Source organism: Camelus ferus, chromosome 26, assembly GCF_009834535.1.
Source record: "Camelus ferus isolate YT-003-E chromosome 26, BCGSAC_Cfer_1.0, whole genome shotgun sequence".
NCBI classification, from domain to species: Eukaryota; Metazoa; Chordata; class Mammalia; order Artiodactyla; family Camelidae; genus Camelus; species Camelus ferus.
In genome coordinates this window covers 2,137,509-2,164,198 of record NC_045721.1, presented here as the reverse complement: position 1 = coordinate 2,164,198, position 26,690 = coordinate 2,137,509, and the positions used below count along the sequence as shown (strand labels likewise).

The window sequence follows — 26,690 nt, the reverse complement described above, 5'->3', positions numbered from 1 at the left end:
GTTGAAGAGCAGCAGACAGCAGCATTCCTTAAGAAACATACTTGTGTGGACTGGTCTGGGAGTTAATTCTTTCTGATGAGCAGAAAAGCAAAACAGAATGGAAGGGGGAAAAAATGGCCCAAATACTTGCTTCCAGTCTGAACCACCAACTGGGGTGTGGCTGTGTTAGCAAGGTCATGCTCAGTGTCTTCTCAGCTCCCTGTTGCCAACAGAATTAAGTCCAAAACTCAGATGGCATTCAAAGCGCCCTAATTCAATTCCACCCGAGCTCTTCTGCATGAACTCAACTTCTGACAAACTGGCCCACCCAGTTTTTCCCCACGCTCCCCTGCCTTTTCTGCTCTGGGGACTCATATTTTCATGCAGTGACTTTCCTTGCCTCCAGACTGCCTGTCCCACACCTCTCCATCAGCCCAGCTCTTGCCCCATGTTTGAAAAGCCGACCAAATTCTACTTTTCCCTTAAGATCCTTGAATGCTTCCTGCAGCTGAATATCCTGAAAACCCTCTCTCTGCCATTTTGTGTCCATCTCCATTCTGCCTCGTTATTTCTCTAAATACCTAATTTTCCTATCAAACCAAGAGTCCCTTCCTTCTCCCTTTTCACTGTCCACAGCACCAAGCACAGTGCCTTGTATGCTGCGGGGATTCTGAATGACTGAAAGGAAATATTCCCAGTGATTCAGAGAACGTGGACACGAGTCTTGGGAATAAGAGTGTGGATGCCATGGACATAACAACGATTCCACTCGGATTTGGGAAAATATGTGAAAAATATATCCAAATTTATTATCCCAGTACAGTATCACACAGGTTGTGGCAACAGGAAAAACAAAGATGGATTGATGTAGGGCCTACTTTATCAGTTATTAAAATGATACACATCTCCTGTTCTATTAAGAGGCTTATGAAAAGAAACAAAAGAACTACACTGTACACAACCGGATTTCCTTCCAAGAGCTGGAGCTGGAGTGAGGGAAAGCCCGACATTTGATTTAGAGACTAGATTTAAGAAGCATGATCTGGCCAGCCAGCCCAGCCCTTATTAGGAGGTCCCTGCTGGGCTCCCTGGTGACCATAAATAGACCTTCTATTCCTAATGCAGCCCTTTTTTCCCTGAAAAGATCTAGTTATCTTTGCGGAGACGTGGTTCCATCTGTGCGGTCCCCTTCCCAAAGCAGCTCACGTTGACGGAGGAGGAGGTGGGCTTGGCCCTGGATGGTGGTACCCCGGAGGGGTTGGCACCGTCTTCCCATCTGACCAAGTACATTTGAGACCTGAGCCCTGAAAACTTCCAAGTGGGAAGAACCTGTGAAAATCCACCCTCCCCCTCCCCCACGCGGGCGGTGTGCTGGCTGCTGGAGAAATCCGTGTGACGAAGCAGCAGCCTTGGTGCGACTTCGTTGCTGGGGGAAGCAGGGTCTCGTGCTTCAGGGAACCCGGGGGCTCCTGGTCATGGACGCGTGTTGTCTCGGATCCAGTCCAGGTAATTAGTAACCTTGGTGTACACGCCTGGAACGTCCTTCTGCCCACAGCCGAGGCCCCAGCTGATGATGCCGACCAAGGTCATGTGGTTGTCCTTCATACACACCAGGGGGCCGCCGGAGTCGCCCTGCGGAGGGGAGGACCGGTTAGCTGTTTGCAAAAATGCAGACCCTGGGTGTGGGGCGGGGCGCGGGGGAGGGAAGTGAGGGTGAATGTAGTGTTAATATCCTATTTCTCAAAGTGCTTAGCTCAGGGAGGGACATTTTATCTCCCCGATCTTAGTTCTCTAGAGAATTAGGTTGTGTATCTGCTGTAAAGTGGAGCTGAGATAATCGCTCAGACATCTCAGGTCTCCACCCCGGTTGTAACTCCACCACTTACTAGCTTGCAGCCCCAGGCTCCCTGTGCTTCAGCCACTAAGACCTGCAAAACTGAGATCACCCTACCTCCCTCATCAGGCTGTTCTGGGACTCCACTGGGAGAAAGCTTGCAAAGCTCCAAGAACAATGCATGACTTTTACTGAAACTACTGGTAACTGTTAGCTGTTATTATTGAATCAAAATGATTCAGTTTTGTTTTTAACTTGATGCTAGCTGATAGATCATGGCTTCACTTTGTCTTCCACCTTTTATGACTGTCATTCTAGGTGGTATGGTTGAGGTGTCTGAAGAAATTATTCAAAAAAGAGACCAAAGGCTGTCAAGGGACCAAGGGGAGGACAGGCTGGTATAATCAATGAGTGAGATCAGTAGGACTTTGTTTTTATCTATTTTGTATATAGTACTTTGTATCGGGTAATCTCAAACGCCTAATTTATCCCTCCCCTCTCCCTGCCCCGTAACGATGAATTTGATTTCTGTGTCTGTGTTTCTATTTTGTAAATAAGTTCATTTGCGTTATTTTTAAAATTCCACATATGAGTGATATCATATGGTATTTGTCTTTCTGTCTGACTTCCTTCATTTAGTATGATAATCTCTAGGTCCATCCATGTTGCTGCAAATGGCATTATTTTATTCCTTTTTATGGCCGAGTAATATTCTATTGTATGTATACACACACACATCCCCCCAACATCTTCTTTATCCAGTCATCTGTCAATGGACATTCAGGTTGCTTCCATGTCTTGGCTGTTGTAAATAGTGCTGCTGTGAACATCGGGGTGCATGTGTCTTTTCAAATTAGTCTTCTCTGGATATACACCCAGGAGTGGGATGGCTGGATCATATGGTAACTCTATTTTTAGCTTTTTACGGAACCTCCATATTGTCCTCCACAGTGGCTGCACCAGTTTACATTCCCACCAACAGTGTACGAGGGCCCCCTTTTCTCCACACCCTCTCCAGCATTTACTATTTGTGGACTTTAATGGTGGCCATTCTGACCAGTGTGAGGTGGTACCTCACGGTGTCTTGTTATCATGAAATACAATTACATACTAGCTCTGATGGGGATGCCAACACAGAGAGCCTGAAATAGTGTGCTTTCCCAGGGTAAAACAAACAAACAAACAAAACCCTCTTATTAGGGCCAAACATGAGTTCCTAAAGCTCCTTCTCACCTATCATCTCCATCCTACATCCCAGTAAGTTGCTTTTCCTCCCTCCCCTTCTACGCAGCAGACTCCAATTCTCCAGCCCTTGAAGAAGTCAAGAATTTTTTAATCCACCACTTTGATAGTCAATTAATCGCCTGGGCTTACAGGAAATCCTGTACCCGGTAGAGGTTCCAATGCAGACACTGGGGGAATTTCCTGCAGTTTCAATTTCTTACGTTTGGGTGACTTTGATCTTTCTCCAGTTGCTTTATTCTCTGAGGCCCGCATCTGGAATCGCCAGCACCTCACTGAGATGAATCACTCCTTTGTGGTTACTACTTTTTTTCCCTTGGTTAAGAACCTGCTGGCCAAGGAACACTTTTGCCCTTGGAGTGGGGGTGGCTTGGGGTAGGAGAGGCGCTGGTGTTTACCTGGCAGGCGTCATGCAGGTTGTCTTGGTTCCCGCCACTTCGAGTGTCTCCAGCACATAGCATGTTGTTGGTGACGGTTCTGTTAAACAAATACTGTGATGTGCAGCGCCTGGATGGGTACAGCCTGACATGAGCCTCCTTCAGCCGCTCAGAATAGAAAGGAGAAGCTGAAAGAGAGGAGGGAATACGTCCTGTGGCTTTAGATTAAGTTATTTATAAACCTCTTGGAAGGAAAAAGCTGAACTTTCCAATAAGAGCTACCATCTATCAGTCGTTTACACATACTAAGTTGAATTCTATGAAAGTGCCAATATTTTATTCTTTTGACCCACAGAAACAGCAGTTTTGTATTGTCTAACCTAGGGTTTCTCAACAGCAGCACTGTTGACATGTGGGGGCCAGATAATATTTTTGTGGGGGGCTGTCCTGTGCACTGCAGGTGTTTGGCAGCAGCCCTGACTTCTGCTCACTAAATGCCCATGTAAACCTCCATCCTGAGTTGTAACAGTAAAAAAAAAAAAAAAAAAAAAAAAAAGCCTGGGGTGATGGTGTTGGGGAGTATAGCTCAACGGTAGAGCGTGTGCTTAGCACACAGGAGGTCCTGGGTTCAATCTCTAGTACCTCCATCAAAATAAATGCCTCCGGACATTGCCAAATGTCTGCTGGGGGAGGTCAGATGCCCCCAGTTAAGCCTCACAATTTAAGGAGGTAGCTAGTCCTCTCCCTTCTTACCAATGAGGAAACTGAGGCTTGGAGCAAAATTAAAATCCAGGTGGGGATCACACTGCTAGCTAGGATGTGCAGTCAGGGCTACCCAACTGCAGAGTACAAGAATCTCACCCTTAATTAACCGCACCCCACTTCTAATCAGAACCTCCTTGAACTCTTCAGCTCTTAAAGCACTTGCGCTACTCAGACTTCTCTGGACCTGCATGGCCCCCCTGTGAGGGAGGGGGAGCGGACGGTGGGGACTCACGAGGCAGGGACTTGGCCCCAAGGTCACGGTGCCAGTGCCTGACCCGGGGCTGGACACCCTTGGGACTACTTTTTCCTCTTTCTGCTCAGCCCCCGCGCGCCCCAGGCCGCCCCGCAGACAGACAGGATGCGGCCGTGAGTTCCTCCCACTCACAGGCCTCGTGCTTGCCGTAGCCCGACAGCTCGCACTCGGTCCAGTCGGGCAGCTGCAGGTCGGCGTCCGGGAGGCAGACGGTGCGGACGGAGTCGCTCTCCTGGGCGCAGGACAGCGAGTCCGATTTCAGCTGCAGCAGCGCTGGAAGGGAGTGGGAGGAAAAGAGCGAGCTTTAAATCTCGCGGATTTGGACGAAGAGGGTGGAGCTTGTGAAGAGAGGGCGGGACTCAGAAAGTGGGGCGGGGCTTGGTAGCGGGGCAGGGCTTGGTTGAGGGGCGGGGCTCGGAAGGAGGGACGGGCTTTGAAGGAGGGACAGGCTTGGAAGGAGGGGCAGGGCTCGGAAGGGGCGGGGCTCAGATGGAGGGGCGGGACTTGAAAAGGGGATGTGGGGCTGCGCACGTGCGGGTCATGTTGTGCCATCTGGCGTTACAGCTGCAGCCCGGAGAGTCTGACATCTTACCAATGTCATTGTCGTAAATGTCGTCATCAAATTCCTTGTGGACGATGTATTTTTCTACTTCAAACACCTGCTCCTCCTCTCCAGGGACCAGCCGGTACGTTCTGCCCAAGACCACCTTGAGATGGTGGGGAGGGAACCTGACGGAGAAAAGGCCTTAGGATGCTCTTCCCCACCGAGCCTGCTTCCAAGACCTTAGAGAGGAGGACCGCCTGCTGGTTCTCATTCCCTACCTCTCCTGGAAGCAGTGGGCGGCGGACAGCACCCAGCACGAGCTGATCAGGATGCCCCCACACAGAAACCTCTCTCCTGGAGACCTCCTGTGCTTGGCGAAGATGGCGGCCTGCCACGGGTGGGAGGTGATGTCGGCAAAGAGGCCTCCTTTGATGCGGAACTGGGGCTGCCTGTACTGTCTCAGGCCACAGGTGTCTGGGCAAGAAAGGGGCAGAACACAGGATCAGACCTGTGCGCCTGGGCTGGGGTCCTGAAACCCATCCTGGCTTCTTGTCTCGAAACCCAGGATGTCTACGGGCCACTGCACTTTTGCAGGTGGTACAGAGTGCTGGTGCCGCCTCCTGAGCAATAAAACCACAGCCTGCGGTTGGCGGTTTTACACCTGCCACGCACTGTATAGACACTATCTTTAACCCGCACATCGCTCGACTTCACAGAGGCTGTGACATTTTTTGCCAAGATCACAGTGGCACCCAGATTAGAACCCAGATCTGCCTGACCCCAAATCCGGGGATCTTTCTGCTTCATTACTAGTCTGTTCCTGCAGCCATTTCTTGGCTTAAGAAATAACGAGGCATCACAGCTTCCTCCCGGGGAATGATTACCCCATTGCTTTCCCATCTACTCAACCTTACCCATCCTTTGGGCCCAAGTGAAATCCTGCCTCCTCAATGAGCTTTTGGAACACTCCTAGCTCTGCAGCTCCCAGCCAGCCTTCTGATCCTGTTCACTGAGGCCTCACCTTCCCTGATCTTGGTTGTAAGTTACCTGGTAGTTGGTGTCTTACCTGCCCCAGTTAAACACTGTGCCCCCTGAGGAACATTCTGGCTGATCTGTGTGTTCACAGGAACCAAGTAATAGCAATCCCTTCCCAATTTCTAAAGTTTCATTTTCTAGCAAAGTGTGCCAACATGAGGTTCACCCCCTATCGTAACCCCGTCCCACTGTGTTAACTGGCTTCTGGGAGAAGGCGGAAGAGCTCACAGCAGGACAAGTTTTGAAGCCCAGGGATGTGGGATCAGAGTCCAGCTCCACCCCGTGGAGCCCGGCGACCTGGGGCAGGTGACGTGACTCAGAGACAGGAAGATGACCTCCTACCACATTGTTGTGAGAATGTGGAAGCACTTTGCTATCTAGGGAGCCACGTGTGTGTGCTCTCCTCCCCCGTGTAGTCACCACCACCACCATCATCATTAACAAAGGCATCTGGAGAGAAAAGCCGGGAGCCTGACTGATGCCTTCTAGGAGAAACTGGTGTGTTCCATTCCTTCCTTTCGCCCCTTCCTGTCACGTGCCCAAGAGTGTGGCCATCCTACTGTTGCTTCCATCGTGGAACCCCTCCTTCCCACCAAGGAAGGCCCGACTCTCCTAAAAATCTGGCAGCTGCGCAGTCTGAACCCCACGGCCCTGAAGACGCAGGAGTGGGCCAAAGAAACAGTCAGGAGTGAGGCTGGGTTGCGAGGGGTGGCCAGGCCGGCCCTTACCGCACTGGGGCAGGTCGCAGTACTCCCACGTCAGCTGGTGGTCCTTCAGCACATGGCACCAGGGCTTGGTGTCCCCGTCTGGATTCCTGGTCATCAGGAGTGAAGGTTTCCAATCACATCACAATCCAGGGAAGAGGGGTAGGAGGCTCAGCTGGGAGGGAGGACCCTGAGCTCTGGACTGGCCCCTGACTCCGGAAACAACTGTCACCTTTTTTTTTTTTTCCTACCATTAACATTACATTCTCATCTCCCAAGAGTGTCAGGGAGGAACTGTGAGCTGTGGTGGGAGGAAACTCAGGGTTTGTTGGAATAAAGGTGCCACATGAGGAGGAAACAGATGAGGATGGAGGAAATGGTTACAGGACACCTCCTTTAACTTGGGATTTGGGTCGAAAAACTGGAGGACCTTTGTTTGCTTTATTTTTTTATTATTTAAAAAAATTAATTTATATTTTTATTTAAGTGTAATTGTTTTACAATGTGTTAACTTCTGGTGTACAATGTAGTGATTTAGTTATACATTACATATACATTCCTTTTCATATTCTTTTTCATTATGGGCTGTTTTAAAATTTTTTATATTATTCTTTTTTGAGCATTTTTATAATTTCACATTTAAAATTTTTATTTTTAAATTTTTTCGGGGGGTAATTAGATTTTTATTTATTTATCTTTAATGGAAGGACTGGGGATTGAACCCAGGACCTTATGCATGCTATGTACACACTCTACTACTGAGCTATACCCTCCCCCACATTATAGGCCATTGCAAGATATTAAATATAGTTTCGTGTGCTATGTAGTAGGACTTTATTTATTTTATATATAATAGTTAGTATCTGCAAATCTCAAACTCCCGATTTATCCCTCCCCACCCTCTTTCCCCCTTGGTAACGATAAGTTTGTTTTCTATGTCTGTGAGTCTGTTTCTGTTTTGTAAATAAGTTTGTTTGTGTCTTTTTTTAAGATTCCACATATAAGTGACACCATATGGTATTTCTCTTTCTTTTTCTGGCTCACTTCATTTAGTATGACAATCTCCAGGTCCATGCATGTTGCTTCAAGTGGCATTATTTCATTCTGTTTTATGGCTGAGTAGTATTCCGTTGTATATATACACCATAACTTCTTTATCTAGTCATCTGTCGATGGACATTTAGGTTGTTTCCATGTCTTGGCTATTGTAAATAGTGCTGCTATGAACATTGGGGTGCATGGAAAGCTTTGCTTTTCAGTTAGTGCTATTGTAGCAAATGAATAGTTTGGACTAGGTAATATCCATGGTTCCCTCCCACGCACTGGGACTTTGCTGTAACTTTCGATGCGAGACCCTCTCCCACCCCCACGGGCCCTCCGCCCCGTCCCGCCCCGCCCCGCCCTGTGCTGCATACCGGCAGTGATTGTGTTTGCCCAGGCCCAGAGCCTGCGCGTTGGTCTTCCACGCCGTGTAAACCTTCCCTATCAGGATCATGGAATTCCACGGCAGGCAGGAGGCCCCGGACGTGGTGAGGCTGCGGGTACCGCGGTACGCCAACCCTTTTCCAAAGTAGCAGTCCCCATCGTCCTCTGGAACACAAGAAATCTCAAACTGAAACAAAGCCGCTTAAATGCCAAAGCAGGCCAGTGCAGGCTTGCAGCGGGGAAACGGAGCTGCCGGCCTGGCACGTCCAAGACAGCCAGCCTGGCAGTGAAGGGGGGAGGGGGGTGACAGCCCTCCTCCCCTTTTCTCTCCTTCAAGCCCTTTCACGTGGGGTGGCTGGTGGCTTCCATCTAGTGTTTCCCTTCCATCACGGGCTGTGGCTTCCTAGGCAGCTGTGTTGAGAGAGACTCTCAAGTGTTCAGGTTAGGAGGGGAACGATGCCACGTTCCGCTAGCGGGGTTATTTCTGGTGCTGCTTGGAAATTAACTAGGGGTTTCCCTGTTTCTGCGAACCTCGGTGCTTCAAGAGGGTGACATGAGAGGAGGCCCAGTTTTCTCAGATTTGTCTGCCAGGGCGCTGAAGGATTTGTTGGGCTTGGAGAGGAAGAGAGAGTAGAAACCTTCAAATGCTGCATATTTTCACCCGTTTGCCCTATTTTACCCTCTTTTCTCCCCCTCTGAAACTGACAAAGTATACTACTCCACACAAATAGCATAATTAGAATGGACCTTTAAAATCATCTGGACCAGGGAATCCCAGTTTATACCAGATCTGGGAGGGTGGGGAGGATGCTTTGAGTTACTCTAAAGAGTCATCAAATTCACAGGTCTGTCAGCATCACCTGTAGACTGAAGGCACATTTTTTGTACGTGTATATTTAGAACTTTAAAACATATTTTTAATACTGTTGTGATAACAATTATTTGTGAAAGCACCACTGAATTCTCAGTAACTTTTTGTCACTTAGTATTTTTTAAATCTGGGTTTTTTTTCTCACATTAAAAGTCTTGAGAGAAAAATTTTGAGAAATAGTTCTGTTAATCAAAAATGGAGAACTTCCAATCATTCTCAAAAGAGCTGGAAACCACCAGTACAGCCCCTCTCTGTAGATGAGGAAATGGAGGGTCAGAGGTGCCCTGAGATCAGCACGGGGTCAAACAGCTAGCAGAGGCCAAGCCTGGGTGGGGACCAAAGCCTCTTGACTTTCTCTGACACCAAAGTGGTTAACTACCAGCCCACTCCCTGTCTCCTCGTTTGCAGAAGGACCATCAGCCCTGTCCTTCTAGATCCTTCTCCCTGTGAGGCTCCAGGGCCAGGGGGGAGGCTGCACTTACTCTTGGAGCAGGCGGGCGTGCTGCAGAACTCAGAGATGTATTTCCCTGCCTTGAAGACGTAGCACCAGGGCTTTGAGTCTTGGTCCGGGTTTCTGAAAATTCAACCAAAGAAGGCCAGGGGAGGTGAAGCATGAATTCTGTCTCTCATATAATCTTGGGTGGAGCTGTGACCCTGTACTTGTCTTTATTTGGAGATTAAGCATGGTTTAAGGAGAGGCACATGGGTGCCATGTTGACAAAGGGGTGGTCAGTGATGGGGGGTTTTCAGTGTTAACTTGGCTGGGCTCTTGTGCCCAGTTATTCAATCAAATTCCCAACCAAGGTGGTACTGTGAAGGGATTCTGTAGACGTGGTTCACATCTACAATCAGCTGACTTGAAGTCAAGGAGAAGATCCTTGAGAATGTGGGTGGGCCTCATCTAATCAGGTGAAGGCATGAAGAGCCAAAGTGGGGAAGAAATTCTGTCTCAGGACTGCAGTATCGACTCCAGGCTAAGTTTCCAGTCTTGGGGGCCTGGCTACATTTTCCAGACCTGCCAGCTACCTAAGCATGCATCAAGTCCTTAAAATCTATCTATCTATCTATCTATCTATCTATCTATCTATCTATCTATCTATCTATCTACCTATCTAATGTCCTATTTGTTCCCTGGAGGACCTGAGGGATCTGACACAGGGCCTTCCCCAAGGGTGGCAGCTTCTTCCCAGAGGAAAAACCTCCTTGCTGGGGAGGGCGGCCCTCTCACCTGCAGTAGTTGTGATTTCCCAGGCCCAGCTTGATGGCGTCCGGCCTCCGTCCGCTGTAGGGCTTCGAGGCCAGCCCGCTGCTGTTCCAGTTGGCACACTCGGCCCCACTTTCCACTGTGCTCCACGTGCCCCTGTAGGTGACACCCTTGTCCTTGTAGCACGTGGCACTGGCATCTGATTGAAAGCAGGACACACGACATCTCACATGTGAATTCCCCTTTCGCTGAGTTTCCAAAGGGGGCTCCCCTCTGCTCTGTCATCACCCCAGACTGGGGAGGTGGGCTGGCGGCTGCAGCTCCTGGGGGTGCTGGGGGGTCACCCCACTGACAAGGGCAGAGCCAGACTCCAGGTTCCCGCCCAAGGCTCTGCCCGTTGGGCCCAGTGCTTTGGTTTCCTAACCACCCTTGGGTGATCCTTCCTGCACCACCAAGACCCCACGATCCTTGCCCCTGGCTTCCTTTCCTTTCTGGGTGGGTCTGGGGGGTAGGATTTCACACTGGCGGGTCCCTGTCTCACACCCACCCACCTGCCACTCACCGATTTCACAGCGCTTCCCAACAAACCCTTCAGGGCACTGGCAGACGAACTCTGAGGAATAGAGGGCCTGACGACACGTTCCCCCATTGAAGCACCTTGGTTCGCTGCAGCCTGTCAAGTATAAGCCAGGAAACCCCTGCTTACTGTCCAAGCAGCGCCGACATTTGATGAGTCAAAATCAAAGGCTGGTCTCTACCTGCAGGTCCGATGCTAAGGACTTTACAAAAACTAACTCATGGACTCCTCACCGCAAAGTCCACACTACTATCCTCCCATTTTACAGGTGGGCCAGGTAAGGCACGCCGCCTTTCCTGCTTTCTGCTCAGCACCATCCCCCTGGCCTGGGGCCAAGCATGCCTGAGTCCCCAGGTGAAGGCTGGACGTGCTGGGGACCATGACGGACAAGGCTTGGACCCTCTGGCTGAGATGGACACATACTTTTTTTTTTTCCATTTTCATATTCTTTTTCACTGTAGCTTACTACATGGTATGGAATATAGTTAGTTCCCTGTGCTATAGAGTAGATTCTTGTTGTTTATCTAGTTTATATATAGTAGTGTGTATCTGCAAATCTCGAATTTCCAATTTATCCCTTCCCACCACACCAGTAACCATAAGTTTGTTTTCTATGTCTGTGAGTCTGTTTCTGTTTCGTAAATAAGTTCATTTGTGTCATTTTTTTTAAGATTCCACGTATGAGTGAAATCATACAGTATTTTTCTTTCTCTTTCTGGCTTACTTCACTTAGTATGATGATCTCCAGGTCCATCCATGTTGCTGCAAATGACATTATTTCATTCTTTTTTATAGCTGAGTAGTATTCCATTGTGTGTATGTGTGTGTATGTGTATATAGATATATACCACAATTTCTCTACCCAATTCATCTGTTGATGGACATTTAGGTAGTTTCAATGTCTTGGCTATTGTAAATAGTGCTGCTCTGAACATTGGGGTGCATGTGTCTTTTCTAATTAGAGTTCCCTCTGGTTATATGCCCAGGAGTGGGATGGCTGGACCATAGGGTAAGTATATTTTTCATTTTTTAAGGATCCTCCATACTGTTCTCCATAATCACTGCACCAAACTACATTCCCACCCACCGTGTAGGAGGGTGCCCTGTTCTCCACCCCCCCCCCAGCATCTATCGCTCGTGGACACGTACTTCTGACAGGCACCGAGTGGCACTGGGGCTGGCCCCCGTTACACCAGCAGTGCTCCACCCGGTTGCCCCTGAGCAGGGGCCGCAGCCACGACTCGTGTTGCTGGTATACCATCTGTGTTTTCTCATCTCTGCAGGTCACTGTAACGAAAAACAGACGGGCCTCTTTAGGGCCGGACTCACCCTAAATTGACGCCAGCCCCTGTCACCCCCCCCACACACACACACGGGTCCTGCTCACTTTCAGAATAATCCATCCTTTCTTCCATCTTTGCTTTCAGCCAGAAGACAACAAATATTTTGTCACTGAAGCCTCCTTCTATTGTTTTTCCTCTGATAGGCCCTTGTTTTGAAAGAATTTATCTATCAAAACACATTTAAGTAACACTCTAATTTTTAACTTTAATTCATCAAGCATATACACATGTATGCGGTTGCCTATCGGAGTTTCTGAGCCACGTGAGTCTTACCCACACTGAGATGATGCTTTGCTGGCCCGAAACAAAACGAAACAAAACAAAACAAAACAAAAGGACATTTTAGACTGTGCAGAAAATGTGCTTCTTCCATTAGTATTTTTGCTACAACAGGCGTTGAAGTATGCCCATTAACACTCTTGCCCTCTTTCTCTCGGTTTGCAAACCAGAATGCCACCTTTAAAGATCTTGAAATTTAATGAACTGTACTGACAGATGCTCCCTGCAAACAATAGTGTTGTTTCTTTAGAGGGTCTGGGGGTGGGGGCCAGGGTCCGCCTGCAGGAAACACTGTGCTGTCCAACAGCGAGGGCAGAAAGAGGGAAGCCGTGACTCACTCTGAGGAAACTTCCACTTTAAAAGGGGTGTTGCCGAGTCTTCCAGACCCAAAGGAAGTAGGTCATAAGGGAAGAGAGGTGATTTGGGACCTGCAGCTGGGCTTACTGGTTCTTTAAATCAGAGTCTAGACAACCAGGCCATTAGCATTTTCATTCTTGCGATCGTATAGTGGGAATGTTCCTGGGGTTTCTAGCATCAAATCTAGATGCGGCCTTACAGAGAAAGTCTTCCCGCAGCACCTCCGTGAGGTAACCCAGGCCAGTCGTCCCTGTGTTACGAACCACAGAAATGGAGACACGGAAATGTTCGCTAACAAGGATGCTGAGTCGCGTCCGGGAGTGCAGGGATCACAGCCCAGGGAAGGGCCCGGGAGCACCAGGACAGCGCAGGCTGGCAGCTGTGTGACCCTGGGAAAGTCACGCAGTCCCTCTGGGCTCTGTTCTCCTCTGAGTAACAGCACTTTGGGCTGCGGAACTCGCAGGCTCCCAGCAGCACGCGACTCCCGGTAGCCTGATCCCTTGAGAGCGAACCTGTTCCCTGTCTTCTCTGAGCCTATGTGAGTGGGGACACGGCATCTCTGCAGAGTGTCACCTTCAGGGAGGCTGAGTAAGCTGGGAGAAGAAAATCCCTGACAGAGCCTGAAGCACCCTGAACCCCGAGATCGCCCCCTTGGACCCCTCTCCAGCTCAGTGACAGCTCACCTCTGGATCTGCTTCCTCTCCTGGGCCGCCTGTGGGATTCCTGCAAAGACACCAGGGGTGGAGGAAGGTCAGCGCATGCAGGGCGTCTTAAGAATAAAGGTGCAAAGGTGATCAAACCAGATGACCACCATCAACCCACCAATCAGATGCCATCCGCCCAGAGCCCCGCCCCCCCCCACCCACCCAACTCAGGTAACCAGCCCAGGCGGAGTGTCCACCACCTTCCTGTCTAATTCTTCCTCCCCTTCTAGACTAGTGGGTCCAGAAGAACGTTCTGCATGACGGACATGTTTAATATCTGTGCCGTCCAAGATGGTAGCCACTGGTCACTGGGGCCACTGAGCACTTCACGTGTGGTGTGATGGAAGTGAATTTTAAGTTTTCAATTTAACTTACTTTAATGTTTTTGTTTTTTAATGGAGGTACTGGGGATTGAACCCAGGACCTCATGCATGCTAAGCATGTGCTCTACCACTGAGCTATACTCTCCACCCCACCACTCGTGACTTTTTTAAGTCTTTTTATAAATATAAAAGCTGATAAATATATAAGCTTGCCTGCTTCCATGACTCACAGCACATGCACGTACTGTCTTTTATAAATCCTCTATGGATTCATTCAAACATGTCCTTTAAAAACAGCTCCAAAGAAGGCATTGAGCAGCAGTGTTTCCTCTAGTCCCCACGAGTGCCTAGGGTTCACGCCTAGCTCCCAGCATCCTCCACCGAGGGGAGCATGTCCAAGTGCATCACCGCACACCCCTACCTGGCTCGGCGAGGCAAAGACGGCTCCCCAGAGCAGCAGCACACACAAGAGCCCCCTCCTCGTGGCGTTCATCATGTCCTCAGCGTGTCTGTGAAATTCTGGAAGAGGAGAGGGAAAAAGCTTAATCGTGTGATGTGAGATGTCATAGAGAATGTCAAGGTTCAGGAACCTGCTGGTCCCTCCAGCGTCAGCTCCCACAGCAGGAGAGGCCACGAAAAGTGTCTGGAAGATGGCGGTTTTAAAATTGTATATATTTTTTATTGTGGTAAAATATACGTAACATAAAATTTACCAGCTTAACCATTTTTAAGTGCCCAGTTCAGTGGCATTAAGTTCACACTGTTGTGCAAACATCACCACCATCCAGCTCCACACTTTCATCTTCCCAAACTGAAGTTCTGCACCCACTAAACAGTAACTCCCCGTTCCCCTGGCAACCACCATCCGACTTACTATGAGTTCGACTATCCAGGTACCCATATAGATGGACTTATACAATATCTGTCCCTTTGAGTCTGCCTTATTTTGCTTGGTATGATGCTCTCAAGCTTCATCTATGTTGTAGCGTGTGTCCGAATTTCCTTCCTTTAAGGTTGGGTAACACTGCGTTGTATGGATGGACTGCGTCTTGTTCATCCATCCATCCATTGATGGATGTGGGTTGCTGGAAGACGGTTTTGCCCAGACATTTCTGTGGGCTGAAGGCTGAGACCATTTCTGGCACTTCTTGGCAGCCCTGGGCCTCAGGGCACTGGCTTGATTTCCCTGGATGTGAACTCCTACCCTGGGGCTGACTAACTGGATGGAACTGCAGTAATGTCCCGTCTCTGACTTTTTCAGAGGAAACCATAGGAATTCGGCACATCACAGAGCCAGCCTACCTCAGATTGCCTGCATCCTCCACTTACAACTCCCATGCCTTGTCTTCCAACAAAGGAAGGTCTCCCCGCTGCTCAATCGGCAAGCCAGCTCTTTTTTAGAGACCGGCCCCTGTGAAGTGCAGATTTGCAGAAAGGAAGGGAGGCATCTGGTTTGGATCACTAGACTCAGATCTTCCTGGACCCACATTCTTGGTTCTGTGTACCTTTGCCCAGCGATCTGGCCCCCAGCAGCTCAAAGTGGGTTAGTTGGTCGGGTGTTATTTTGTGGTTTGGCAGCCCCCTCGCTCCCTCGTCCGCAAGAATTAAATCAGGGCTTTTCTTCCCTTGACTCACTTCCCTTCAGTCACAACAACACAAGGTCCCTCCCCCTCATCCCAAGGATGCCAAGGGTCCCGTCGGTTCAGAAACTTCCAGGACTTGCATCCTGGCCTGGCTCCTTTCCTGTTGGGTGGACTGGCCCCTCAAATGGCCACAAGCTCCCTTCAGAGCAAGGACAGAAAATAAAGGGAGGGTGGGCTGGTTGGGAGTGACCTGTGGAGGGGACAAGAGAGTCTGGTCCCTGAGATGCCCCGGGCTCAGAAGCCAGCCAGCATGCCCCTCTCCCACCGCCCCTGCCCCATCGCAAAGAAACAGAAAGAAGCCAGGATCTGAGCCTTTGTTCCAATCTGGCCGGCCCAAGGCCCCTTCTGGGGCAGGCTGGGGGTTGCCACCTCGGGGCCCTTTACTCACTCAAAGCAGGAAGCTTGCTACTATTCACAGGTTTCAGGCTGTTCCAGAGAAGTAGGGGGTTGAGGCCATCCAAACAGGAGCGCCCAGGGACTCTTCTGATCACAGGGAACCCCTCCAGCTGTCCTCAAATGTCCCCTTTCTCCAAATTTTCCCCAATACCCCCCATTTACCCCTCTGAATTTCATCCCATTACTTAGAACCTTTTAAAATACACCTTCGTCAACACCTTCCTTCCTTCTTCCTGCTGTTAATCATTTTTCACCTGTTTAGAGGGGCACCCATCCTTTATTATGTCAGCCAAGCCTTGGGGACAGGGAGAGCTCTACCCTCTGAGGACTCGAGGGGGAAATGCTGAATGAGACCCTGAACCAGCCCCGAGCACTGAGCACCGGAAACTCGACGCAGCCTCCTCCTCCAGCCTGCCTGCCAGTCCCTCCACTGGGCTCACTCTCCCTCCCACGGGTTGCGGGGGTGGTGGAGTCGGGGGGGGGGGGGGACTGGATGCTTGTCCAGTTACTATGTAATTTCAAGAACTCAAGATCTTCTTCAGTGGAATACCCTCCTAGATGTTGGGAAATTGCAAAGCGAGACACAAAGGATTAAGATATTTGCATTCCCTGGACAAATGGGGGGGGGGTGCTCGTGGGCGTGAAGGCACCAACAGCTGCAACTTAATTTTTCTTCTGGTTGGGGGAAGAGGTCATTAGGTTTATGTATTTATTTTTAAGGGAGGGACTGGGGATTGAACCCAGGACGAGGGATGCTAAGCGTGCGCTCTACCACTGAGCTGTCCCCCCCCCCCCCCAGCAGCTGCATCTTGTCCAGCCCTTTGGCAACTACAGACTCAGCGCAAAGGGGAGAGGAGTGTGTCTGCCTTCTGCTCGGGACAGTCGGAGCCTGTCTCTCTTTCTATCGGTCCTTATCTTCCTCCGCCCCCTTTGGCCCTGCTGGGCCGGGAGCTGACCCAGTAACAATGAGTCTCACACAAACCACGTGACGGCTCCACCCTCGCTGCGCAGAGGCAATGCGGCAGCTGGTCGGGCCTGGTGGGGTGAGAGGATGACAAAGGAATGAGCCAGCCCACCTGCAGACAGGCAGTGCCGTCCCAAGGCCGGGGAGCCAGGGAGAGGGAGGAAAAGTGTGTCCTGGTCTTGCCTGTGTGAGAGGGGAGCGTGCAGATCTGGGGGCAGTGCCTGGACAAGAAACGAGTGAACACTGTGAACTCGGACTGGACTCGGAGCAGGGGGTCCCCTGCCAGGGTGAACTGCAACCCTGGCTCGTGGGCTCCCACCAAAGGGAGGGGCCCGAGTGCCCATGTGAGGTTGGTGGGAGGTGAGATTTGAGGAATAAGCTTAAGAAGTCCTTTGAAGGAGGCTCATTTTATACATACAAAGACTTGTAATTTTTTTTTCTGTGTTTTCTTCCTTTTATCTCTACTTAATAGTTTCCCAGAATCAAAGAACTGAAAATGCAAGGAAGCAAGAGGAAGGAAAGAATGGACGCAAAGAAAGAAAAGGAAAAAGAAAACCACCAGGATCGCTGACTTTCATGGGGCTGGAATTCCTGAATCACTGGACGCATCCCTGTATGAAGGGGGCAGCGGGATGGTTATATGGCCCGTGGTCCCCAATATCCCAAGGCCCCACCCCTGGCAGGCCCACCCTGGCCCACAACGTCAATTTTTGCAGACTTGCAAAAGGTACCCTCTCTGTGGATGGAGTTGAGTAGACACAGAGTTTGGCAAGTTGACAAAAAAAAAAAAAAAAAAATCTACAAATTAGAAACATCAGGACACGTGGCCGAGAAAGCATGGCCTGGATTTCCAGGCTGCCTGGGTGGGCATCCTCGTGCGGGACCAGCCCGCGCGTCTGTTTCCAGGGCGGCACTGATCTGCCTGCCCGGATGCCATGCGGGGTCCTGCTTGGCTGTGGAGACAAAGTGACTCTGTTCTCTGGCCTCTAAACAACCGTGAATGATGACTGCTCCGGGGGAGAAGGGAACAATGGTCTGGTAACCAAGGAAGGGGGGGGGGTCCGTCTCCCAGAGCCATTGTGGGAAACCAGCCACGCTGGCCAGAAGCACAGGGTTTGCGTCTGCAGTGGTGCCATGGGGGTGTTGATGGATGAGCACCAGTTTAACGGCCAGAATCTGGATGGGGCGAGGCCGTGGGAAGGGACAGCCGGAGGGAGGGCCTGGGGAAACGCAGTGGAAGGTGGCCCCAGGGACTTTTACTGCCCTTTGCCTGACCCGTCCTGCCACTGTCCTCCAACCTTCTCCACCTGCCCCCAGAAACATCTGCTCCCAGGGAAGGAACCGATAACACTAGCTCACCTAAGGTTAATGTGACCGAATACCAGTAAGTGTGCTGTCTTTCCAAAAAGTACCTACATTTTGAGACATAAAATCGGCTCCCAGGGATGCAAAAACCGAGTGGGCTGGACTCAAGGTTTCCTTCAGGGCTAACCCTCTGTGGTTTCTGTTGTTCCGAGAACAGATGCTGTAACGAGGGTTCCATGCTGTGGGAACTGTGAAACACTTAGAAACGGGGACCGGTACGCAAACAGTAACCTGAGCTGCAATAATGGCCCTGGACGCACGCAGTCGGTCTGATGTCTGTGATTCTAGGGACAAACTGTGCAGTGGCCCCAGATATGAAAGGACTCGAGGACTCTCTTAGTTTCCACGCTTGGCAGCAAGAACAAGGCAGCAATGTAAGCAGACTGGAGGAGGATGGAGATTGCAAGGGAAAGAGAAAGGTAAGTTGCTACTAGTATCAAATTTTACACCGTGGGCAAGGGTTGCTAACTTAATCTGTGGTGAAGGCGATTCTTGGGTTGTTATTGCTTTGCAAAGCTGCTCTCTGGAGATCTGAGTAAGAGAAAGTCAGTCTCCAGCAGCACAAATACCCCAAGATGACTCATGACTTTAAACCAAACAACACTCTTCCTCCATCCCCCACCACCACGCCAGGAAGGATGCCAACAAATTAGAAAAGAAACGGTCAGAATTCCTTGGGACAGCAAAGGCGTGTCACTAAGTCAGGATGAGAGGGGAGGTGAGATGGGGGCGGTGGGGAGAAGCGGGCCTTGGGAAGGGGGTGTAAGCTCCCCCCAGAAAGCGCACCTGTTGTCTGGACCAGCGTCGGAGCCCAGCTCAGAGACATTAATTATCCTGGTGGCTCTGGTCCCACCCCTACAGGTCCCACTTTTTATAGAGGTCATGCACTCAGGATAAAAACCATCTTCACCATATCCAAAGTTATATGAACTAATTGTATTGCTTTATGCTGTGACCACAAAATATTATACAATGCACCCTTTGTTTTTTATTTCATTAAAGGAAGTTTAATTAAAAAAAATTTTAAGAAATTGGCATCGTGGAAGCAAGTCTTAGTGTTCTCAAAAAGATAGTTTTCTTTGTGCGCACACTTATTTTCTCTTTTCCTGAACGGAAGGGACGTTTTCTAACTAGGGAACAAGACAAGAACATGCTTTTATCTGATGGGATGGAGTCCAATGAGGTGAATAGAGTGGCTTCCTCTCCTGTACCCTGCATGCCATCCCCTCCCCGCATTCTCACTCAGTCACTCAGGGTGGAATTCTCGCCAAAGCATCTTCAAAATATAGGCACCTGACCTGTGTCTGAATTTTACACGACGTTAACCTGGCCACTCAGAACAACCTGTACTGAGCACTGTCATTGCCTCAACTCTCAGCCCTCTGCCAGGGAGTCCTGATTATCTGTGGGAACTCAAGGAGTGCAGTGGTGGTGGGTCTAGCAAACTAGAAGTCCATCCTGCCTCCTCCTACGGTAAAAACAAAAGACACCTTTTCCTGATGAACTTAGATCCTTGTCAGCTGGCAAAGCTAACACCATCGGTCAGTGCAGCAAGGTGTTATCCCTGGAACCTGAGTCTTAACAAATCTGCAACCTCGTGTTCATCTGATAAAGAGTCCTGCTCAGCCATCAGGTAGTTCCTTCTACTCCCTAAAGCAAATGTCACTACATGTAATTAAATACACCATCATTGGGTCATTCTTCAGTCCCCTTGCAGATTTCAACACACTTGGATCGGGGAAAAATGTTCTGAAGCTTTGAATGCCTCCCTACCTGCGAAATTTGTCCACACGTCAGGAGGCTCACGTGAAAGCTGACGTGATAGCCTGTTTTTGAGAAACGTGTGTGGATTAATGCCACCTACTCATCCGGTACGGGAGGGCTTACCACTTGCCAGGCACCCATTGAATCATTTAAGTCAATGCGATTAGCTCATTTTTACGGATCAGAGAATTGAACTTCAAGAAAGTGTAAGGAACTTGCTCCGGGGTGACGTGTCTTGTAAGGGGTGCCATCGGGACTCAAGCCCAGAATACCCAGTTCTGTCAAAAAACCGACAGTCGGTCAGTCACTCTGTCCACAACCCTTACTGATGCTGGACCATCACGTTTTTTCATGTGCTCAGCCTTTGCTGTTGGAGGGGAGTGGCTGGTGGGAATTCAAGGAGGGGGCCCCAGCTTCAAACTCCATCCCCTACTTACAGGCTGGGTGTGGTTCCCCATTTTTTCTATTGGGCTAATCCTTTCCACCCTGCTGAGTTGTCATGGCAACCAGGGCAGAAGCATGTAACTTATACTGTCAGGAGTGCCCTTCAGACCGGGGAGTGTCAAAGTTTACAGCTTCTCCCTGGAATGAGGACTAGGACTAGGAGGGAAGCCAATTTCCATGGGGTCATCCTTAAGTTCAAGTGTTAATATCAACTCTGGTATCCAAGATCATCTGGACATCTTGTGATAACCTGTAACTGGATTCTTTACAGTGGGTATCAAGTTTCACATCCTTCATCTCTGTGCACAAATCAGTATTACCAGGGGCCACGATTTCCCGGATTACCAGGTGGCATCTTTTATCTGATTTTTCTTGTTCAGTTTTTTTTTTTTCAAATTTGCCTTTCCCAGGCTATTTACAGCAAACAGTCTGGGGCAACTCTGGACTCTCAGAGGAGACCAGAGTTAGTGGCCAAGGTGGCTGGAAGATAAGGCCTGAGATGCTGAGTAAGGGCTGTCTGACACAGACCACATGGGTGTTTGAAAACCGGCGACATTAGGCAAGAAAAATAAGAAAACTGAAGCTTCTTAGATAAAAATCAAAACAAAAAACCCCACAAATCTTCCCTTTCTTTCTGCAACCCAGGTGGCAGACACTGTTTCTTGCTGCAATGGGGCAAAAAAAAAAAAAAAAAAACAAAAACAAGTTCCTGTTTTCTGTGAACAGTGATCACAGGTGAAGCCAGCAGAGAGCAAGTGAATGGTGGGCTTTCTGTTTTAGATGATCTGTAGGTTACTAATGGCTGCCCACTGAGCCTCCTTCTGCTACCTTCAAGGAAATGCCCCAGCAAAGGTCTCTAATTAAGGGACTTGGGAACTTTCTTGGGCGCCTCCTTCCTGCCTCTATCAGACCCCTCATCCTATTCATCTCCACCTCATACCCCTAATTATTCTGGTTTCCTCCTTTTAAATTCACAGGTGATGACTACGTATCACCATCAAACACAAGCAGCAACCATGCACCATGCATGGGCTCCCTGGTGGAAAGACATATGCTCTGTCCTCAAAACCTCCTCGTTTAGGAAGCAAACAGACAAGTCACCGTCACAGCCCAGTGAGATCTGTGTAGGGGGTGGCGGCGGTGCTGGGAGGTGGGAACGCAGAGGAAGGGGTCCCCTACTGAAATGCGAGAGACGGGATATAGCTCATTCTTGCTGGTGAGGGAAGCTGGTCAAGTTCAGCTTTCTGCAATGGATGCTGTATAGACTGTTTATGGAACAAAAGTAGGAGTGAGCCAGGCAGTGGAGGGGAGATACTGACAAAGCACAGCCCCAAGATGGGCCCCCTGTTTGGGGTCCAGGCTCACAGCATCAAGCAGCTGGAACCCCTCAATCTTCAGTGTGAACACTTCTCTTTGTGCAGAGGTGTATGAGTCACGCACCCCAGGCTCTCCCTCCAAAAGCATCCCTAAGAGGAAGTGTGGCTTTGAAAGACCAGGAGTTCTAAGGATGTAGGGACCTTACGGGGAGGAGTTCACTTTGTATTCCCTAATGTCTGGTTGTAAGTCGAAGGAATATTTGTGACTATGTAATAAACAGAAAAGGCTCTTCATTCAAAGGGCTCCCAGGATCTGGGTTCAGCCTGACCTCCAGGTGGAATCAGGCTTTGTAGGTCGATTCACAAACGAACCGCTCCAACCCACTGTGTATCTGTCAGGAGCATCACGCAGTCATCCCGTGCAGCTCCGCTGGCCCCGCTGGCCAAGAGTCACGCTCTGGGTCATGGTCATGGGCGTAGATGGTGTGGGCAGCTGCTAAAGACACCCAGTTGGATCAGTTCTACAAGAAGAAGAGCTGTTCGCATTTCCTGGGGAATTGTGATCGGCACCAGAACATGCCTGAGCCGTGCCCTCCAAAACTGTCTATGAAATGCCTGCCGTGTGCCCAGCACCTAGTTCATTTCCCCTTCCTATTAGGTCTTAACTTTCAGGCGATCGAGAGGTTTATCTGGCCCTCTATGCCCTTCTACAGAAATCCTTTTCCCAGGCAGGATAGTGGAATATAAAATGTACAAAATATCACTAGGACAATCTACTGTCATTATAGGTAAGTAGACACTTAAGCCAAGATCAGGAGATGATGTGGCTGAACTCGGGGTTGGACCAACGCGGACGATCTTTAAGATTCTTTCTCCCTCGAACTTTCTATGAATCCAAATCATCCTCACTTTGTAAATCTGGTTTAGTTTACGTTTTTTTAATTTGTTTGTTTTTTGCAAGGGGATGTAATTTATTTAATTTTTTTTAATGGAGGTACTGGGGATTGAACCCAGGACCTTGTGCCTGCTTAGCTATACCCTCTTGAGCTATACCCTCCCCCTTCAATCTGGTTTAATTTGAGACCCACCACATGGTTTTGTGAGCTGGTTGACTTTAGGATGAGGTTAACCACCTGAAATTATAGACAGAAGTTTCCCTCTGCAAAGCAAATGACCCAGAGAGGGAGTGAACAGAATATTCTGGTCACTCATTGTCCATCTTGGCCATCTTATCAGAACAGATCTGAAAATCACTCACAGAAAAGAAAAGTTTTATTCTGAGACTGCCGATGCCAAATAGTCATTGAAACTGAACATTTCAACTCAAAACCCAAATGTTGCCTCCCTTCCAGACACTGGATATTCAGAGAAGCACATGGATTTTGAGTTTTGACTAGAACTAAGTGCACTTTTAATGCTACAAACCACATTGCCACCTCGGCCTCTGATCAAAAAAAATCACCTGCTGACCCTCTGGAATATTTGGAAGATCTCCAGCCAGCACAGCTCCTTCCAAATAACGATCTAGCCAAAGGGCCACTTATGCCACTGTAAAACCCTGGAACAGGGAGTACTCCTGGAGGCAGATTAGTGACAGGACCCCCTTGGATGCCTGGGTCCCAGCCACCCATTTACAAAAAGCCTTACGTGGTGCTGGTGGTTTCATGTCACAGCACCAGAGTCGTGGCTGGATGCTGGTAACAGTCGTTTGAAACGTACTGGTCCCCAGCTCTGCTCGCCAACATGCTGATCACAGTATAATAACCGGATCACTGCTGGTCCCTCCGAAGCAGGGACCATCTCAGGCCGGTGAGGAAGCGACAGAGAGCAGCATCGTCACTGGGAGAATCTGATACCGGGGCTCACAAAATACACCGAGCAGGTCTTGGAGAGTCTGCACAGAGACCAGGCCTTTTGGGCAGAGAGTAGCTTTCATTGGCTCTTGACGGGAGCCAGAGAACATTTTAGGGAGAATAAATTGATGGGTAGGCTGGAGCTATTTCTGCTCCAATATTCATGGCATCTTGGCTGGGGCCTGTCTGCTCTGACCGGCATCTATTGATCTGGGCCAGTCAGTGTCTGGTGTCTCCAGCCCACGGGCCAGAATTACTAGGGAATCCTTTTGAGGCAACTCCACTTACCAGTTGTATCTGAGAATTTCTTCATGGGATCTCACACACACACACAGAGTTTTTTTCTGTTTCATCAGATGGCTGCAGGAGACCCCCATGACCATCCACAGAAATCATCATTCCCACATTCTTTTGAGCATGAGTTTGTCATCAGTTAACCTGAGCACTCCTTCCCTCCCTGCACCTCCCTCCCTCCCTGTGAGGCTAAGAAAATAAAGATAATAGCAGTGAAAACCTAGAGAGCCTTTGGGAAGAGAAAAGTTTGCTGTTATTTTCCCCTGTAATTGAAAAGTTCTCAAAGAAGCCATCCCTTTGCACCTGGGCAAAAAGCCAGAGGCCGGGGGGGGGGGGGGGGGTATAGCTCAGTGGTAGAGCATCCTGGGTTCAAGCCCCAGTAGCTCCATTAAAAATAAATAAATGAATAGATGAAACCTAATTACCTCCCCCTTAAAAAAAAAAAAAAAGCCAGAGGACAAAACCAGCTGCGGAGGTGGGGAGTGTGGGGGGACCCCAGACACATGTCTCTGACTGTCCCCTCTCCTCTCTCCCAGCACTTCCCACCTGATGACTCTGAGGACAAGTCCCTCTGCCCAGCCCCAGCCTCAGTTTCCCCGTGGGCTCACCAAGGGGGCTGCCCAGCCGAACACCCACGCCAGACGCCCCCAGGCAGCCCTTTGCATGGGTTGCCTGTTGGTCATGAGGTGCTCCATTGCCTATTCAGGGCAGTTCTGTGTCATTCTGTTCACTTTCCCCTCTGCAAGCGGAGATCCCTTCTACAGGAAATACACCCGACCTCCCCTCTCTCTTCCCCTGGCCCGCTGGCCCTCCAAACACTTCAAACACTTCAGCCATCCCAATTAGATGCACATTCCGAAAGAAAGCTCCCCCGCTTGCACATTCTAGCTAACCCTCACTTTTTGCCTGAATTGCCAAGTCGGTCCCGAGTTTAGATGTCCCTTCATTGGCTCAGAAAGACTTTTAAGACAAAGAAGAGGAGACGGTGGACAGAAAAGCACAGAATTCAACCCACCTCCACCGCTGCTGTTGTCTTCTTTCTTTCCCTCCTTCCTCCGAAAGGCTTTCTCTCCAGCCCTGGGCTCTGCAGGACCTTGGCTCCAGTCCCCCCGCACCGATCTGGCCTCCTTTAAATCTCAAGGCAGGGGGTGGGGTCGGAGGCCCTGGGTGGGCGGGCTTCTCTGCAGCCGGAGGATGCCCAGTGGACCGCCACTAGAGAGCCAAGCCAGGGCGGACCTTGTTTTTATAGAGGGGAGGAAGTTCCCCATGGAAGCAGCACAGCCCATCCTGGCTTTGGGCCAGGCTGATTATTCACAGTCCTGATGTCACAGGAATTCGGGAGTTGGACAGGACCCGAAGAATCATCTTTCTTTAGAATCCTGGTCTTAACCACCCAAAGGGACCCCGAGGCTTAGCGGGCTCTAAGCCCCTACCGGAAAAGAGGCATTTACAATTCTAAACAAATACACACAGAGGAGACTAGGGGTGGGGGGTGTTCTTCTGGAGTCTCCAGCAGTAAGTAACTCTGCTCCTCCGGACACAAGAGGTTGGAAGGGCTGGACGGGTGGGCCAGCTGCCCTCGGGGCAGAGGAAGCTTCAGGGTTGGAGTACCTGGGAAGAGGGCGGGGGCGGAGCTCACCTGCTCACCCGCAGTGGAAAGTGCCCCAGCCCGGAACCAGCCACACACCCCAGCTCTGTCATCTCGGGTGAAATCAATTCTCTTCTCTGTTAAGTGAATCCACAGCGGGTGAGGTCTCCCGAGTTCCCTGATGTGTTGTGGAATACAGGTGGGGGCGCTGAGCCCACGCTCTGCGCTAAATGGGGCCGCTCACGCTGGCAATTCCATCCCTCACGTCCACCCCTTACACTAGGGATGTTTTTCAGTGTTCTGGAGTTTGTTTTTAAATGTAAATATCACCCCACCATCAGACCCGATGGCGGAGAAGTGAGCCGCTCGGTGTAGGGGAAAGACTGACGCTTGAATCAGCGGTAATAGGAATGAGGGCTGTGACCTCGGTCGAGATTTTCAATTACGCTGAGCTTTCGCATCTGAGGTCATATGTGGATTAACGGGAGACAAGGCACGTAAATTCCCTGATGCATCACGGGGAGCAGTCAGGGGCATCCGTTATTACTGATCGATGTCTAGCCGAGACGAGGCATCGGTGAGAATGAGAGAGAAGTAAGAGAAAGGATGCGGGGGAGGGCACAGGAAGCTGGCCGAGGAAAGTGTAGGATGACCGGTCAGGTGTCACGCATTCTGATCCTAAACATGCTCACATTTGTCAAGGGATGAGCGCTGATTTAGAGGTTGGAAAATAAGGCAGTCGTGGCCAAGGTCGAACTGTTTCTCTCTGTTTTTATCAAGCCATAGCCCTGCCAGTAGCCACTGCAGAAAAGGGGCAATGGGAGATGGAGTTAGCTACACTGATGCTTGGAGCTAGGTAAGCTGCAAATAAGCGTTACTTGCAGACAAGCATCAGGTAAATTGCCGCAGGGGTGGCCCCGTCCCAGGAGACAACCTACTTTCCTTACAGGCTTTTTTGGGGGCATTTTGGTTCAGCAGGGATGGAGTGGTGGTGGAAATCGGACTTTAATTTGAACTCCTGTAGAGGACAAACGATCACATTTAAATGGTTAGAGCACACAGAGACTGCAGTCTGATAGAAAACAAATTTGTGGTTGGTGGAGGGGGCGGTGGAGGGATAAATTGGGAGTTGGGGATTTGGAGATACACTACTGTATATAAAATATATAAACAGCAAGGTCCTACTGCAGAGCACAGGGAACTATATTCAACGCCCTGTAATGGCCTATAATAGAAAGGAATATGAA

General features: G+C 49.8%; 1 protein-coding gene and 1 long non-coding RNA gene across 3 annotated transcripts; one reads left to right on the top strand and one right to left on the bottom strand.

The window, feature by feature from the left end:
- Positions 1-753: 753 nt before the first annotated feature.
- On the bottom strand, positions 754-25,067 carry PLAT (plasminogen activator, tissue type). Its single transcript, XM_006188383.3, has 14 exons — positions 24,871-25,067; positions 14,238-14,335; positions 13,473-13,512; positions 11,960-12,097; positions 10,796-10,906; positions 10,258-10,432; positions 9,512-9,603; positions 8,149-8,323; positions 6,758-6,843; positions 5,273-5,468; positions 5,043-5,179; positions 4,583-4,723; positions 3,454-3,620; positions 754-1,611 (listed from the first exon to the last, which is right to left on the bottom strand). Exons 2-14 carry the CDS (start codon positions 14,310-14,312, stop codon positions 1,453-1,455), a joined length of 1,692 nt encoding a protein of 563 aa, XP_006188445.3. The 5' UTR covers positions 14,313-14,335; positions 24,871-25,067; the 3' UTR covers positions 754-1,452.
- Positions 17,029-22,002, top strand: LOC106730087. 2 transcript variants are annotated; one of them, XR_004315310.1, is made up of 3 exons: positions 17,029-17,179; positions 17,292-17,857; positions 18,342-22,002. It is a non-coding gene; the product is annotated as an uncharacterized LOC106730087 (long non-coding RNA). The 2 variants fall into 2 exon arrangements; XR_004315309.1 differs by having other exon boundaries at positions 17,292-22,002.
- Positions 25,068-26,690: the final 1,623 nt, after the last annotated feature.

Excerpts from the sequence above, each read along its gene's own strand:
- PLAT (XM_006188383.3), bottom strand. The coding sequence starts at position 14,312 with ATGATGAACGCCACGAGGAGGGGGCTCTTGTGTGTGCTGCTGCTCTGG. Across the intron at positions 13,513-14,237 it reads TCTTTGCCTCGCCGAGCCAG|GAATCCCACAGGCGGCCCAG; the intron begins GTAGGGGTGTGC and ends GTGTCTTTGCAG. Across the intron at positions 4,724-5,042 it reads CATTTACGACAATGACATTG|CGCTGCTGCAGCTGAAATCG; the intron begins GTAAGATGTCAG and ends ACTCCCTTCCAG.